This window comes from Topomyia yanbarensis, chromosome 2 (assembly GCF_030247195.1).
Source record: "Topomyia yanbarensis strain Yona2022 chromosome 2, ASM3024719v1, whole genome shotgun sequence".
NCBI lineage: Eukaryota > Metazoa > Arthropoda > Insecta > Diptera > Culicidae > Topomyia > Topomyia yanbarensis.
Window position 1 is genome coordinate 237,676,602 of NC_080671.1, and position 17,802 is coordinate 237,694,403.

At 44.7% G+C, this 17,802-nt stretch overlaps 1 protein-coding gene across 16 annotated transcripts in view; it reads right to left on the reverse strand.

The window, feature by feature from the left end:
• Positions 1 to 17,802, reverse strand: part of LOC131678358 (neuronal acetylcholine receptor subunit alpha-7) — a 1,795,942-nt gene that overhangs the window by 835,547 nt on the left and 942,593 nt on the right. For all 16 annotated transcript variants that reach the window (XR_009303634.1, XR_009303635.1, XM_058958445.1 and 13 more), the window contains one exon: positions 15,087 to 15,162. Coding sequence is in view for 14 of the 16 variants with exons in the window: in XM_058958445.1 (XP_058814428.1) it covers positions 15,087 to 15,162 (76 nt within the window). In the remaining 2 variants the exon portion in view is untranslated. The remainder of the gene's footprint in view (positions 1 to 15,086; positions 15,163 to 17,802) is intronic.

Sequence of the window (17,802 nt, forward strand, 5' to 3'; positions counted from 1 at the left end):
TGATAAAAAGGTAGTTGACAACTACCGTGGCATTACAACGCTAAGCGCAGTTCCTAAGCTGTTTGAAATGGCTGTGTTGGAACCCATCTCCAGCCCTTGCAAACAATATATCTCCGGGACTCAGCATGGATTTATGCCGAAACGTTCAACATCTACAAATCTTCTGTCGTTCACATCATATGGTACAAATGCCATGTCGGACGGCCTTCAAACTGACGTTATCTACACGGACCTTTCAGCTGCTTTTGACAAGATTAATCACGCTATTGCAGTGGCAAAGTTGGGTAGACTTGGCTTTGGTACTAATATTCTCCGTTGGATGCAATCGTATCTCAGTGATCGTCGTCTAGCAGTCAAGATAGGTGATTGTGTATCCGAAGAGTTCTTTGCTTCATCTGGTATTCCACAAGGCAGCCATCTCGGTCCATTGATTTTTCTTCTGTATTTCAACGGCGTCAACTTTTGTTTAGAAGGACCACGGTTGTCTTTCGCCGACGACCTCAAGTTATACCATAGAATCCGGAATACTGATGATGCAGTTTTCCTTCAACGCCAACTGGTAACCTTTGCGGAATGGTGCGAGTTCAACCGAATGACCTTAAACCCCAAGAAATGTACGGTCATTACGTTCTCGAGGAAAAAACGCCAATTCGATTCGATTACTGTCTAGCTGAATCCACGATTGACAGAGCGAATTGTGTCAAAGATCTCGGAGTTTTTCTCGATGAACAACTGACGTTTAACGTAAAGTCCATAATACACCCATACTCATGGGGTTGGACATGGGTGTTTGAAATTAACTCCGCTAGCGAATGACGGATCTCAATGGTGGCATGTCTGTAATAATATACGTACATGGAACTATTGAGAACCAGAGCTACAGGTACAAAGCCCTGGTAAAGGAGGATGGTTGTGATGATCTGGGCCGAGGTCACCACGTAAAGCAAGGTAGGTCATAACCCCAATTCCAAGGCGTGAAGCGACCCGTGCCGAGGGATGAGTGATCGAGGGGGTGAAAAAGATGCTCGATCGTTAACGGAGCCTGTGGGGTACCTGGGCAACCCCCACAGTAAGCGTCCCTTACCACGTTAATGCGCAGCTCTGTCGTGGCGGACATCTATTCTCGCGCTACTCGTGGGATTAAACATGGAGTCAACAAAAAATAAAAATAAACAGTCGGAGATGCCAAACCCCTTCGCTAGAGGCGGTTTGGCGAGGTCTCCCCCCGTGGGGAGAGTAGTGGAGCGATGAGTGCTGCATCTGAAAGCACCAGTGACCCCAGCAGCGGTAGGAAATAGCCCTACCAACGCACCGGACGGGCCATTATCGGCGATGCGCAAAGTGGTGGATCAGCTCGATGCAATAATCGAGTACACTAGCGCAAAGCAAAACATAAGCAAGGAGTTAAAACAGAGTCTCCTGGAACTCCGAAAAACTGTTTGTGTCGCAAGACAGAAACAGCAGGCTTATGCCAAGAGGGTGGAATGTCGGGAGAAGTCCGACAGAGAAACCCAGACAGTGGCCTCCAAGAAGGAGGGAAAAGAGAAGGTCGATACGGGCACTCAGACAGTGGCCTTCACCTTCTACGGAGCAGCCAACGACACGACTAGACACTTGCATTCCAAAAGTGTATCGCAAATCGGACTACCCCTCAGTGACCCAGGTAACTCGTACTGTCAAATTTGCTATTTGATTAGAAAATGCATGAAACTAGCAACACTTATGAATCTGTTATTATTTTTTTCCAAATAGCCCATAGTTACCGTAGCAACCTCTGGTTACGCAAAGGAAAATAAAAAGTATAAAAACAAACCGAAAATTTTACCAAAGAAGCAATAAATTTGATTGACTTAATCGAAAGGTGAGCAAATTTCGATTGTAGTGTTAATTGATTTAAGTAACATCTTATTTTTCTTTCAGCAAACAAATAATCATAAACAAACTGGCAATCAAGATACAAAATCATCGTCCGATACATTGAATTGTACAATAGAGAAATCTCAATCCATTGCAGACCGAACATGCGAAATCGTTTTCGCATCCCTGTATGTGGGGCTCTATTCTCGCAGCCACGTCACCTAGTGATGAGGGAAATTTCCTTCTAGTCACTAGGTGACGTGACTGTGCGAATAGCGCCCGTGATGGTCCAGTATGTCTACGTGCACCTAAATGAAACATTCCTGCCGATGTCGTATGCCATTTTGCACCAGACCAATGTCACAAATAAAAAACCTTTAAACTTAATCGTGTGCCTGGCAGACATTCTTTTTTATCTGTGCGATACAGTTCAACTTTATTCATAAAAATATACCGCCGAACCCGAAAGGTGAGTTGTTAACTCTTCAGACGTTGCAAAAATGGCTCATCGAGCTGGCAACCGCTAGTGCTTAAGAATAGTTTACAGTTCGGGAAATGGGCCACGGGATTTGATCAGGGAAAATTTTCCGCCGAGATCTCTCCAAACTGTCAAATCAAAAGCTTTGCTGCTTCTAAAAAATACCAACATTACACCGGTCGAAAACAATTTTTGTTGAATTGTTCCCGGCCGGATTTTTGTGTGGAGAGTTTTAAAATCCCGTGACGTTTCCCGCGGTTGGGTTTACACTTCATGAAAACTGTCATTTTTGTGTAGACTCATTTCCCGCCACGGGATTTTAAATCCCGTGCTATATTTAAAATACACAGAGGCCGAAATCCAGTGACATTTCCCGCACTGTAAACTAGTCTTTAAAGACGATTTCGCTCGATTTTCAGAGTGACGTGCACTAGCGCGACTGCTGGAAGGATAATGATGATATTATGACAGCAATTTTGATTCGATGCATCCATTTATCATCACCGGGTAGTTTCAACATTAAGGTATATTTGTACCATAAAGCGACGGACGCCCCGGATTAGACGGGACAGTCCCAGATTAAACGAGATTATCCTGCATGACCAGGTGGGACACCATTTTCCATTGTTGATTTTTTTTCGAAAATATTTGTATGATGCGTTTATTTTGTACGAAACAGTCATTGAAGGTTTTGAGTAGGGGTTCCTAAGCCAATTTATTTTGATTCGCACGGTGTCTTTGTCGACTATTAGTACGAGTCAACTCATGAATCTTTGCGAAAACAATTTAGATCTGCAAAAGTTGTACATCTACGCACAACTTGTGACGTTACTCGTTAGAAAACAAAATAGAGGAACAAACTTTCGAAAATCACACCATGACCGTTTTTCTCTATGATAAGCATAACAACAGTTTTTAAAGGAATTTTATTATCTGCATACTAAGATGTATTCGAATAATCATTGATACGTTGCGGATTCTCATTTCCGCACACTGTAATCTCATTTCCGATTACTGGTAGCAGATGGACGTTGACTCTTTCCGTTTCAGTGCGATTAAAATTCTCATGCAAGCGTTGACCGGTGTAGCACTTCGTTCCGGACCACAATCAGCGCGGAGTATAGCGGTTCGTGGTAACACACAAACTATGCTAGATCGAGCGAGTCCGGTCGACTTTTCAGACAGCAGAAACAATCACTCGTTGGTCGGTAGCCCAGTAGGGACGATATTGCAATGAACGGAAGTCAGTAATGATTTTTTACATTTATTCGTTATCGAACTTACCCGCACCGTTTGAACAATTGCAGCCGTGTTGGTAAAATCTTTGATTTTGCTTCAGCAGAATCTAATCTGGACGATAACCGCCACCGTTCAAAAAACCCTTTCTTGATCTTAACCGGCAACTCGAGCGGATTCTGTTCATATGGGACGACTGATATTGGAAGCGTTTGCTTTATGATGAGTTCAAACCGCAAAGGTTGGGCGTCTCCCTCTTGACTTTTACTGGGGTGCAGGAGAATAAGTAGTCTTTCGGTTTCTCTATTGCTTGTATACTCTGACCAAGAGTGAATCGTTTGTAAAGTTCTCGCCCACTAATTCGCGTTCATTTTCCAAAATTAGTGCTTGTGTATTGCTACGAGTTTGCTGTTGGAAACACTGGAAACAGATGGACGTTGACTCATTCGGTTTCGGTGTGATAAAAATTTCCCGTGCAAGCATCGATCCGGTGTAGCATCTTGCCCGGATCACGATAAGCCCAGAGTTGAGAGTATAGCGGTTCGTAGTAAAGCACAAATGATACGATCGATGAGCGGAATTTGCGTTGGTTCCGATAGCGATTCGGTATCCTCCGTTCGATGCCTTTGAGCGAGCGAATTCGATCGTCTTGTTGGACAGCAGGAACAATTACACGTTAGTTAGTAGCCCAGCGGGGGACGATACTGAAATAAACGAAAATTAGTTATGAATAATTTAATATATTCGTCTCCGAACTTACCCGCACCGTTTGACATATCCTCCTCCTCAACAATGGCGGCCTTGCTAGCAATCTATTCGATTTTTCAGCAGCATCCAATCCAAACAAGCGTCGCTGTTCAGAAAAACCTTCCTCGTGATCTGATTCTGTCACCGAATCAGCGGCATACAGCTTCGTTAATGATCCTGGCTTCAAAGAGCGTCGGAATGTACTTAAATAGCGAAGTGGCGGGAACACATACGCGACTTTCGCATACCGGCCGATCCTTGCATAAAGCAGTAGCGGGACGCATGAGTTGTTAAAAAAAATTATAAAAAAAACTACTATCTGGAAGCGCCAGCTTAGTGGTTATAACATTTCACATCACAATTACCTGGTACATCTTTTTCTTCTAAAAGATCTTTCTAAAAGATCTTTCGCGAACGTGGAATGCGGCCTCAAGATCTCTTGCGTCCCTTAGTACAATGCCGGGCATAATGACCTCGCCATACACACTCGTAGCATCTGTCGTCCGGATGAAAGTTACCACGACCTCCTTTGCCAAGCTCTTGCCGGTAGACAGTTCCACACGAGCACGACGACCGCAAATGATTCTTCCGTCAAGACGACGCACCGAATCATCTGCGTACCGGGCATCTTCAAATTCTACAAATGAAAACCCGGGTGTATTGAAAGCAACTTTAACGTTTCTTAGCGGACCGTAATAAGAAAAGGCATCTTCTATATCTTGCTTGCTGGCGTTGTTTCCTAGCTCTCCAACATAAACATAAACAAGCGTTGTGAGGATTACGAGACATTTTTCTTGACTGATAATTGGAACTTTCACTTCACGTTTTGGACACTTTTTAGACAAAAATGTTTCGAAAAAAGCAAATTTTAGCCAAATCCAACAAAAGCTTCCCTTTTCCGAACTCGCATTTGTTTCTTGCGACAAACGAAACAATGTTTTCTTTCCTAGCTGTTACGGACTTTGGTTGTTAGGATATGCAAATAAACATTAAGAAAATTGATGCAGTGTTGTTCGCTCAATGTACTGGTAACTGGCGGTTAACTTCGTGAACACTTTTTCTTCGAAATTTTTCATGAAGTTTCAGGTCGTGTCGTTGGAGCAGCCACGTCGCTCGAAGCGGCGGCCGAGTTCCCCTCGAAGGGAAAAGGCAAGGGTAAGGGCAATCGCAAGACGTCGTCGAACGCGAAGCGCCCTAGGAAGTCGCCAGGCTAGGGTGCAAAAACCGACACTACACGGCGTGCAACCGTTAAGGCCAAACGCCGTCTGGCTGAGGTAAGCGAGGGCGAGAGTGACCTCGCTGAGCAGAGCGTTGGTACCAGCAACACGGCGCGACCGGGGCAGGGGGACCCAAACCCCTGGACGCTGGTAACCAAGAAAAAGCCGGCACCGACACCAGAGGTACCGCGGCCCGCGAAGAAGGCCAAGTACAGAGGCGAGGCCTTGTGGTTGAAAACCGACAAGGGCAAATACGCCGATGTCCTAAAGTCGATGAAGGCGGCCGAAAGCCTTTCGGCCCTTGGGCAAGATGTGCGTAGCGTGAGACGCACCAACACGGGAGAAATGCTTCTGGTGCTGAAGCGAGGCGCACAATCTAGTGCGGTATACAAGGCCTTGGCCCAAGAGGTCCTTGGAGAAGGCGCCCAAGTCAGGTCGCTAGGAGCGGAAATGACTCTCCAGTGCAAGCATCTGGACGAGTTCACGAACGCAGAAGACGTTGTCGCTGCCGTTAAGGAACATTGCGACGTCACAATCGAGCGGGCCTCTGTGCGATTAAGAGATGGACCCTCTGGCACCCAAGTAGCCTACCTCAGGCTACTGAAGGCGGATGCCAAAAAGGTAAACGAGAAAGGGAAGCTGAAGATCGGCTGGTCGGTATGCCCTATTAGCATTCAGTGGATAGGTGCTATCGGTGCCTTGAGTCCGGCCACAAAGCCTACGAGTGCAAGGGCATAGATAGGAAACTATGTCGTCGCTGCGGCGAGGAGGGACATAAAGAGCGGGGTTGCACTAAGGCACATAAGTGCCTTATCTGCACCGCTAAGAAGCAAGCCCATAAACATGCTATGAGCGCACCTTCGTGTCCCTTCGGTGAGTTAAATAAGATGAAGCCGTGAACGTCACACAGCTAAATTTTAACCATTGTGCAGCAGCCCAACAGCTGCTCTGACAGTCGGTCTCGGAGTCGAGGACAGATGTCGCCCTCTTATCAGACCCGTACCGCATCCCTACAACGAGACGGTTCCCGGTTTAAGAGGTAATACACCCCTCCGCCGAGGGTGTGGCGATTGCCAAGATCAATGGTGTGTTCTATTGCAGCTGCTACGCCCCACCAAGGTGGCCAATAGGACAGTTCTACCAGATGATCGACAGGCTCTCGTCGGACCTAGTGGGCCGGAAACCGGTAGTCATAGCGGGAGACTTTAACGCGTGGGCAGTGGAGTAGGGCAGCCGCTGTACAAATAGCAGGGGTCAAGCGCTAATGGAAGCGCTTGCGAAACTCGATACTGTGCTAGCTAATAATGGCTCCGCTAGTACATTCCGTAGAAACGGAGTGGAGGCGTGGATTGACCTAACATTTGCCAGCCCGAGTCTGGCTCCAGGCATGGAATGGAGGGTAGACGAAGGCTACACCCATAGCGATCATTTAGCAATCCGCTTTAAGATCAACTATGGTGTGCAGCATCCGAGGGCGGGAGATCCCTGTTAGGTACACGGGTGGAAGTCCAATCACTTCGACAGCGAAGCTTTCACCGCGGCCCTGGGACTGGAGGCCAACACCGACAGTCTAAGCGGGGATGCGCTGGTAGCTGTTCTATCACGCGCGTACGACGCTACTATGCCGAGAAAAACACTGCCAAGAAACGGTAGATGCCCGGTATACTGGTGGAGTGCCGAGATTGCAGCTCTACGGTCAGCCTGCCTCAGAGCTAGACGTAGGATGCAAAGAGCTCGCACCGAGGATGCAAGAGAGAACCGCCGTGAAGTGTTTCGAGCTGCGAAATTGGCCCTTAACAAGGCTATTAAAAGCAGCAAGAGAGCGTTTTTCGACAACCTGTGTGAGAGTGCCAACGCGAATCCGTGGGGTGACGCCTACCGGATTGTGATGGCCAAGACCAAAGGGGGCTCCTTACCCCCAGAACGGTCTCCGGACCGGTTGGCAACGATTATCGAAGTACTCTTCCCGTCTCGAGCCACAAGCCCCTGGCCACCTGCACTACGAGACAGTGCGGGCACGGTCGAAATGGTGGCTCCAGTGACGAATGAAGAACTACTCGCAGTGGCTAAATCCCTAGCAATGAACAAAGCTCCAGGGCCGGATGGAGTTCCAAACAACGCTCTCAAGGCAGCGATCATAGCGAACCCGAACATGTTCGGGCTAGCTATGCAGAGATGCCTTGACGAGTGCCGTTTCCCCGATAGATGGAAAAGGCAGAAATTGGTGCTGTTGCCGAAGCCCGGGAAGCCGCCAGGCGACCCATCGGCGTACAGACCAATCTGTCTGATCGACACGACTGGCAAACTGCTTGAGAGGATCATCCTCAACAGGCTCACCCCGTACGCGGAAGGTACGGACGGTCTGTCAAGCAACCAGTTTGGCTTTCGGAAGGGTAAGTCCACAGTGGACGCTCTCAACTCAGTGATAAATACTGCCGAGATAGCGATCCAACGGAAAAGGCGAGGTATTCGATACTGTGCGTTAGTGACACTTGACGTGAAGAACGCATTCAACAGCGCAAGCTGGGATGCCATCGCGCTCTCGTTACACCGGCTTAGCCTACCGGTGGGTCTGTACCGGATCTTGGAAAGTTACTTCCAGAACCGCGTACTGCTATACGAGACCGATGCCGGTCAGAAAAGGGTTCCGATTACCGCCGGAGTCCCGCAGGGCTCAATCCTAGGCCCGGTGCTATGGAACCTCATGTATGACGGGGTTCAGAGACTGAAGTTCCCTCCTGGAGTCAAGATCGTCGGCTTTGCTGACGACGTAACCTTGGAGGTCTACGGGGAGTCAATTCCTGAGGTAGAACTAACCGCAGAACACGCGATCAGCACGGTGGTGGAATGGATGAGCGTGAGAGGCCTGGAGCTCGCTCATCATAAGACGGAGGTAGTTATCGTCAACAACCGCAAGTCGGCACAACATGCAGTTATCCATGTGGGAGAAGTCGCGATTACTTCACAGCGAAGTCTGAAGTCTCTCGGAGTCATTATAGACGACAAGCTGACCTTCGGCAGCCATGTCGACTATACATGCAAGAGAGCGTCGACTGCTGTTGCGGCTCTATCGAGAATGATGTCCAACAGCTCAAAGGTGTGCGCCAGTAGACGTAGGTTACTGGCAGGCGTTGCCGTATCTATCCTCAGGTACGGCGGCCCGTCGTGGTCAAAAGCACTGAGGGTAACCAGTTACCTACAGAAACTGGAGAGCACCTACCGCGTGATGTGCCTCAGAGTGATATCTGCCTACCGCACGGTATCACACGATGCATCCTGCGTGATAGCGAGCATGATGCCAGTCGGGCTGGTCATTCGGGAAGATGAGGAGTGCTTTGAGCTACGTGGAAATAGGGGAGCCCGCGAGCGCACCAGGGTGACCTCGGTCGCCAGATGGCAGCGTGAGTGGGACAACTCCTCGAAAGGTAGGTGGACCCACCGGCTGATACCTAGCATATCAAGCTGGGTGGGAAGACCCCATGGGGAAGTTCACTTCCACCTGACACAATTCCTGTCTGGCCATGGCTGTTTCCGACAGTACCTCCACAGGTTCGGGCACGCGGAGGTCCCAGTCTGCCCGGACTGCCCAGGTGTAGACGAAACTGCCGAACACATACTGTTCGTATGTCATCGGTTCGACGTCGAAAGAAGAGCAATGCTTGACGTCTGTGGCTGGGACGCAACCCCTGAAACCCTTATTCAGCGGATGTGTCAATCGGTGGAGAAGTGGAACGCAGTCTCGGCTGCTACCATCCAGATTGCCAGTAGGCTACATGTAATCTGGCGAACCGAGCAACAGACGACGGGCACGGCTAACTAGTGATTGGTTAGCTGGAGCGAAAAAGGCCAAGCGCAAAAAGGAAGTGTTCATGCCGAGGCAGGTTTGGCGCAACGAATGGCAACCGCGTAAGGGGTAAACCCAGCCACCCCGAAGCAAGACAGAAGAGTGAGTGTATAGGCGTATAAGTGGACTGCCTCATGCCAAGACGGGAGGGTCGTAGCGTAGTATGTTGGGACTTAGCTATCGATACCTCATGGCGTGGCAGAGGAGTGAAAGGGTGAGCATCCAAGTCAGTCTCACGAGCCCCACACGCCCCCAGTGCACCCCGTGTGGTAGATTGGACCGTACCAATAGCACGTGTACTGGGCTAGGACGTAAAGGTCTTCTCCATCGTAAAAAAAAATGTGTGTTTGAAATGAGTTTAACCCACAAAAACATCATCGTCATGGTCCGGTAGATTCCATAGAAAAACCATGCGTTGGTATTTTTATGGGTTATTGAGACCATTTAATGGTATTTTAAAGGTCGTGAAAGTCGGCACGGACCATGTTCATGGCCTTTTCAAGGGGCTGTGTGGTGTTTGAACCCATGAGTATTTGCTCGGGTAAACAGCATATCAGCTATATTGTCGCAAAGGCATCACGCTGTTTGGGGTTCATAATGAGAATATCTAAGCACTTTTCAGATATTTACTGCTTGAAATCTCTCTACTGCTCACTAGTTCGATCAACTCTGGAATATTGTTCAGTTGTGTGTAACCCTCATTATCTTAACGGGGTCCAGCGCATTGAGACAGTACAGTGCAGATTTGTTCGGTTTGCCCTTCGTCGATTGCGCTGGAGAAACCCTCACCAGCTGGCAAGTTACGAAAGCCGGGGTTTGCTTATTGGACTCGATACATTGCAAGTGCGGCGGGATCTATTCCGTGCTATGACGATTTCGGATATTTTGCAAGATCGAATTGACTGCTCCGAGCTTCTCAGTGCGATAAATATGAACGTTCGCCCTCGCGCCCTTCGCAATAATTTATTCCTCCGATTACCTCTTCGCCGGACTAACTATGGAGGAAACGGTGCCATCATTGGTTTGCAGCGGACCTTCAATAGAGTGTCATCCGAGTTCGACCTTCACATTCCATATAGCAGATTACAATTTGACTTTTTAAATAGAGTAAGAAATTATCATTATGACCACACTGTGTCTTCTGATATCAATTACAAATAAATAAATGACACGGGTGCAAATGGGAACTACACCATCGAAAACGATGTGTTGTTCGCGGTGTTGTGAGGCGACGCGGCGCGGTATATTTTCTGTGCCGGGACGGAATCCGGACAAACCTTCTTGGCAAAATCGAATATCCAGGGGTTTGAATATTCCACCCTCTTTTTAGTACTGTTTCGGTTTCGCATACGTCGGGCCGTGCGCCAAAGAGTGCTCATCGATGTTTCTCTCGTTAACCGGTCGACAAACCGGCGCGCCAGTAACTGCGTTTCTTGGCTTTCATTAAATTTTCTAATATCGCGTACATTCGATAGCAAACAATTAACCCGTCGTTCCGGAAGGCTTTATACGCGGCAGCCTTCTCCGCGTATACATCAGAGCACTCTTTGTCCCACCACCGGTTGGAAGAACGTTATTGAGTATTCACGCCAGGTACTCGTTTCATCTTAGCTTGAATCGCGGTATTGAGAATCGAGTTGGACAAAAAATTATACTCTTCCTCCGGGGGAAGTACCTGTGTCGAATCGATTGTTAGATAGTCGTAACACCGCAGCTCTGTCAATCGATGTTTGTTGTGAGATTATAGGGAACATTTATTGGTTCCGAAGGTCTTGAACGAGTGGTGATTGCAATTACAATCGGCAGGTGGTCACTATCGTGGGGATCAGATATTACCTTCTACTTGCAATCTAATCGTAGTGACATAGAGCATAGAGATATGTCCAGTGCACTAGCTTGCGCTGGTGGTCAAGGAATTAGTAGTATTTTCCCTATGTTCAGAATTGTCATATTGAAGTTGTCTTGAATTATCGAGAATCGATTATCGTCGTACTGACAGCCCCACCCTGTACGGTGCGAGTTAAAGTTTCCAAGAAGCAGGCGGGACAAGAGAAGGTGTTCAATCACGTTGGAGAATCACCGATATCCCATCATGGTCCTAGAAGGAATGTAAATAGGAGCTATGCAAAGATTTTTGCCTTTGATTGTTGTTTGACAAGCGACAACATCAATGCCTGGCGTCGATGGGCGGCGGATTCGATTGAAGTAAGAGCACTTTTTGATTCCTAAAAGTACCCCTCCATATGAGTCTAGCAAGTGTTTTAATGAATCAATTTTGGGGATAATACTTCTGCAGTTCCACTGTAAAACAGTGATCAGATCCATGATTCCGTTTAATAAGTTGACTATCGAAGAATACGATCGCTGCAAGGAAGGGCCATTTTTCAGTCAACTGCTTTAACCATGTTCTTACTATTGGTAGAATAGCAACCAGCAAGCTTTTCAGAGGATCGGTAATGTCGAAAGCTGTTGATATCCAGTCCACAATGTAAGAAAATTTAAGGAATCTCGTTTTAGGCTGAGTATCTGCCTGTAAAATGGGAGCACTTGGGTTTTTTGGTGCCCCGTTGAGCTGTATCTCAATTTCCCAGAACCAGGAGATATTATCTTCGGATTTGTAGCAGCACTTCTAGTTCATTTTTATTTTGTTCCCTTGTTTGGGACAACATAGGACACTTACGAGGAAGTTCGGTGAGATTGGATTAGGTCTTTTCCTAGAGTTTCCAAGCGGAGCCAAAGAATGCCCCTCGCAAGGGTCGTTAGAGGCGTTATCGTCAGTTAGCAAGAGAGCGTAAAGGTTTTCGGAGATAAGTGGAACAGCTCTTTTAAGCATTTCTGCGTAAGAGCTTCTGGAGCGATCTTTGGCGGATCGCTTCAGTTTATCCATGGGAAGCTTGTACGTTTGCAAAAGTGCATGCGGATTCTTCCCACAGAAAACACACTTTTCAGCAGGCCTACTGCAATATTATCGACATGGCGTTCACCACCGTTGCTTGTTACTACAGTAGGTGGTTGTATGACCTAGCTGCTTATAATTGGAACAATTCAAGACCCGCGGTACAAACAGGCGCACGTGTAGGCGAGCTTCTCCCACTTCAACATAGCTCGGAAGTGCAGATCCGGCGAAGGTTACACGAAACGAGTCTGATGGATAATAATTCCCATCTTCGATGGACTTTGAGTACGATTGCTTGAACTCCAAAATCTTAACTGATTGAAGGTTAGGGTCCTTAAACCGGCCAATCCCATCATTCATCAGATCTTCGACAGTTAGACCCACATCACTTACCACACAGTCAATCTCCACATCGCGAGAAGGAATGTAAACGCGATACTCCATCGTGAAGAGGCTATTGCTAACGATATCGTTGACCTGTTTCAAGTCAGTAAATGCTACACTGACTGAACCTTTTTAATCTCAATTACGGCCGAGTAACGTTTTGTCAGCTCCCGCGCAACAGTTATGCTGTTCAATGGTTTATTTTTGGACGAAAATATACCACCCACGTAGAAAATATCTTCTGTCTCCGATACAGATAGGCGTTCCTCTTCCTTATAAGATAAATTTTTGGAGGGAGCTTCTTCTCCTTGATCCATTTTATTGCGGAAGCAACACGCTCAACCGCACTCAGAACTTTAAAATACGATCACTAAAAAAGGGAAAAAAATCTCAAAAAACGAAACGCTAAATCGGTAAAATACTCAGCTAGCACTCCTAAGCGAGCAAATAGGTGGATTACTCCTCATTGTCCACTGTGTCTATATGCATGACCTTGACGAGGTTGGATGCCGTTGCTTCGCCAAGTCAGTCGGACGAAACCGATGTCAAATCGCCTTTTTTCGCGAGGTAGCAAATTGAAATAACAATTTGTGCTATAATTCCTCACAGATAATAAATATCACTCGCGGGATTGTTTATTTGCAGTGCATTGCTATAGCCTCTGTCACAGTAAGCATTTTCGTACTGCCAAAAAACTAAACCACACCGGAGAGAACAAAACGCACTTGTTTCTCGGTACAACGTTCGGTTACGAATGAAACGGGTGTTTTGATTCTAACACTGTCATGCACAACGACGTGTTGCATGTTGTTTTCCATATAAAAACTTTCCTCCATGGCCAAAGTTTTAAATGTTTTCAGTACAGCATAACAAGTGTGGTGGAATTAGTCGCATGGTACAATTGGGAGATTGGAGTACATTATGGTTTGTTTACCGTACTCTGATTGAGGATGAGTATAGGTTGCATGATTGGTCGTAACTGCAATCTGGAGCAGAGTGAATAGAATGAAGACTCAAAAAATAGAAATATATTACATTATTATATTACAGAAGAAAAACCAGGACAAATCAAACGTTTTCCTCGACTTCCCAGGGCACCAAGACAGTTAATAAAAACCAATACATGTCCTGGGAAACCAGGGCGTATGGTCACCCTAGCCAATATCTCAGTAAAAGCTACAAGTTTTGCTGAGACTCATAAATTATTTTGCTGATAATCAGCAAACAAATGACACATTTCTGAGATATCAGTAATTTGGGTTACCAAATGGATTGAGAGCAAATTAAGGACATCTCTACCAAATCTATTCGGAATTGGAGCTTGAATCATTTGTCACTTGAGCCAGAATTCTGAAAAAGTCGGGATTCTGGCTTATTTTACAGCAGTTAAACTGAGACGTTGAATCTTGATCGAGACAAATTAGAAGGGTGTAGTGCCAATATTGAACGAAGATAACCACTTTGGCCAAACCTCATATCGAGCTATTCAACAAATTCTGGTTACTTCTGAGTGAAAGAACTTTCATCATGACGTTTTTTTTGATCTCGCAAAAATTTGAAAAAAATGGAGTACATCACGAAATGTTTATTTGTCAATCGAAAGAATATTTTTTGCTATTTATTGTTTAAAAACAATTTCTTTTAAATGTTGACCATGTTGACGCTTGAGGTAATCCATTCGACTGGTCCAATTTTTGATGACGGATTCGAGTATTTCAAGTAGTATCTGGCTAATTAGTCGGTTTCTGTTGGTCTCTAATGCTTGGGAATGCCACCGCCGCTATTTTTTCTTCAATGTGCGCTGGATGTGGTCGATTTGTTTGCTAATCATCCAATAACGAGAACTGCAACATTCTTTGATTGTATGGCGAATAGTAGAGTCAGTTGGCCGATTATGTCTACCATATTATGGCCGAAGAGCACGAAACACATTTCTCACAGATCGCTGATTTTCGATATATAGATAAATAATTTGGTGAGCATACTGTGGTTGCAAACAATACTAAACTACAATAACATGATATGCCCTGTTAAAAAACATCATGTTGAACCACCCTGTATATGCCAAGGTTTGAAACTAAAGATAAGGACATTTGAATTAAAATAAGGACGCTTTCCAAAAACCTCGAAAATAAGGACATGTCCTTTAAAATAAGGACGGTTGGTAACCCTAATTCAGTATGAACATGTACTGATTACTCGGCTCCGAGGTAAATTGCAGAGCACAACTAAGTGTATTCAGTACAATGGATGGTACTAGATTCGAAAACTTACCGGCTGTTTATTCCGAAATTTTGAAGTGTCCCCAATATTAAAAGGTACGGCGTTGTCACGCCAAAAGTGCTCGCATGAACAAACGCACACTAACAGGAACACAACCATACACAAACAAGCTTACATGCATTCTTAAAAACGGCATACACTTACCTATCAGATACCATTCACCGTTTGTGATAAAGTCGGAGAGATCACCACCGTCGTCGGAATTCAGCACCAGATCGAGCTAGAAAACGCGAGAAATACTAATATTAGTATAAAAACCCATTTAATTTAAATTAAAAATTTTATCTGGAATCCTCCATATCATAACAAAATCATAAGTGTTATGGTAATTGCACGCCTTTCCTAAACAACATTGTTTGTTATGAAAACGCTTTTAATCCACCTAACAGTGTGATGATACATTTCTTATAACTCTTAACCCTTTTTACGGGTATTATATCGATTGAGAACATTTAGAACTTGATGCTTCGCGATGTTTTTGATAACACATACTACATGAGATATTGGCAGGACTCAGAGAATCGCTCAAATTAGCATAGCACAAGATCAGTGCAAGAAATCTCAAAGGTTAAACCAATTTAATGGAAAAGCGGAAAAATGGCTCATAAAATAGAAATACAAACGAATTATTGCTAACACTCCGTTAATAGCATGTATAAATTCTTCAATCGATGCATTGTATAGGGAAAACTGAACTTTCCTAAAGGGGTTATATATGTTGCGCTGAGTCAAAAAAATCGAAAAACAAATTTTCGAATGGATTTGAAGTTCATACTCAATAGCGTTTACTCAAATTCCCAACGCGGCTGAGAACTAAGCACTGAAATTTCAGCTCTTGATATCTCGCTACCTCTGAAGTGCTTGCGTTTATTATTGAAACTTTACTTCGATATCGACTTTTTCTAAAAATGACCTCCCAGTAGTATTTTTGATCTGAATTATTATCCCTAATCGTAATGCCAAAGAACAAATAAAAAACTCTCGAAACCCGTTATGGAAAATCATCATCATTACTGGAATTTTCTTTTTCGCGAAACTTTACGATAACCTTCCGTCACTTCTATTAAAAAAATATAATTACTTTATAATTTACATAATCTTATTAGGAACAGTTGTTTAAGAAGTTTTTTTAAATATTGTGTACGAAAAGCTGAAAATTTATGAATTTTTTATATCTGCAACATACAAACCCTTAAGAATACCAATTTATTTAGGATACCCTTTTAACATGAACTATCGCAAGAATGGAAATAAGTTCGCCGAATTTTGGAAGAATTCAATAAAATAACCCCTTGAAAACTATCTAAAAATTGGTTTAGTTCGATGCAATTGAAAGAAAATGTCCTCAGAAAATGGGAAGTACCTATTACTGTGAATAAAAAATGCAGTAAAGACCCATTTTTATCATCTCCATGGTGTATTTTAGGCTGACAAAATGGGGACATTGACTAAATCTCGACATTTTTTTTTGAAATATTGAATTAATATATTATCTTCGAATTAATAAATTTTCGTACAGACTGAAATACTATACTAACTTAAACCTATTTTCAATTTGAACATTTCTCTACTTAAGTTAAAGTCAAAATGATGAAAAACGCTATTGAAGAGCTGACAGCAAACATCTACCGGGTTATTCTGGCCGTACTGCGTGCGATGAGTAGAGCGCCGAAAGAAGTCTATTCTCCGCAGAGACCTACCAGGAACGTTAAAGTCCAGCTTAGCGAGAAGCAGAGGACAGTCAATGTTGTCAGCGAGAAGATCGAACACAAAAAGTCGCTGCAGAAAACTCTCCTGTTTCGTAGCGTAGGCAGGTTGATAAGAGCACAACGATGATCATACGGGTGTAGTTCAAATCGATTTCGCCAGGGAAGTCGTCGAAGGGCATACCGGACGAAGCTCTTTTGCACCCGTTCTATGCGATTAATGTGTGCGGTGTGATACGGGGCCCAAACGATAATTCCATACTCTAGAATGCTGCGTACCAGACTGATGTACAGTGCCTTCAGGCAGTAGACGTCGTTGAAATCTTGGGTGTTTCGTTTGATGAGTCCTAGTACTGCATAGGCTTTAGCAGTTACTGCATTGAAGTGTTCGATGAAACGTAGCTTACGGTCAAGTATAACACCAAGGTACTTGATTGATGAAACTCCTTTTACTGGGGCAGCGCTCACTGTATACTCAAACGTAATTGGCGAGAGTATTCGTGTGAATGTGATTATGTTGCATTTCTGAATGTTTATAGTCATTCCGTTTCTATCACACCAACTCATGATCCTATCTATGTCCATCTGAAGTGCACAACAATCTACAAGAGTTGTTATGATGCGAAAAATTTTCAGATAATCTGCGTACATCAACTTACACGATGTCAATTCGCTGCAAATGTCATTCACAAAGAGCGCGAAGAGAAGAGGTCCAAGGTCCTTCTTTGGTAATCTTGAATGAAACGATTAGGCTGCTTCAGGATATTGTGCAGTTATTTGCGATCAAATGAGAATCCATTTCTGTCGCTGTAGGATCAGCATCATTCCGAATTAAGTGTGAATCAAAATCAAGCAGATAATGGACGAACGAAGCGAGTATCTGTATTGCTTGATCTTATCCCTTCAAAAATCCTGCCTGCATCCTTGAAACCGACATTCAAATAGGTTGGATGCGCATGATATTGGACAGCTATAGCGTTATGTCTTTCTTTTCATACATCCAAAAATTTACAGATATTACAATTACGGTATAACAAATTAGACGAAATATGCATTCGATGAACCGATCAAATATTTCTGCAGACGTTCTAGAAACATTTTAAATAGCGTTTGCGTTAAGCATGATATCACTTCAAACCATCCCAAGTTTTGAC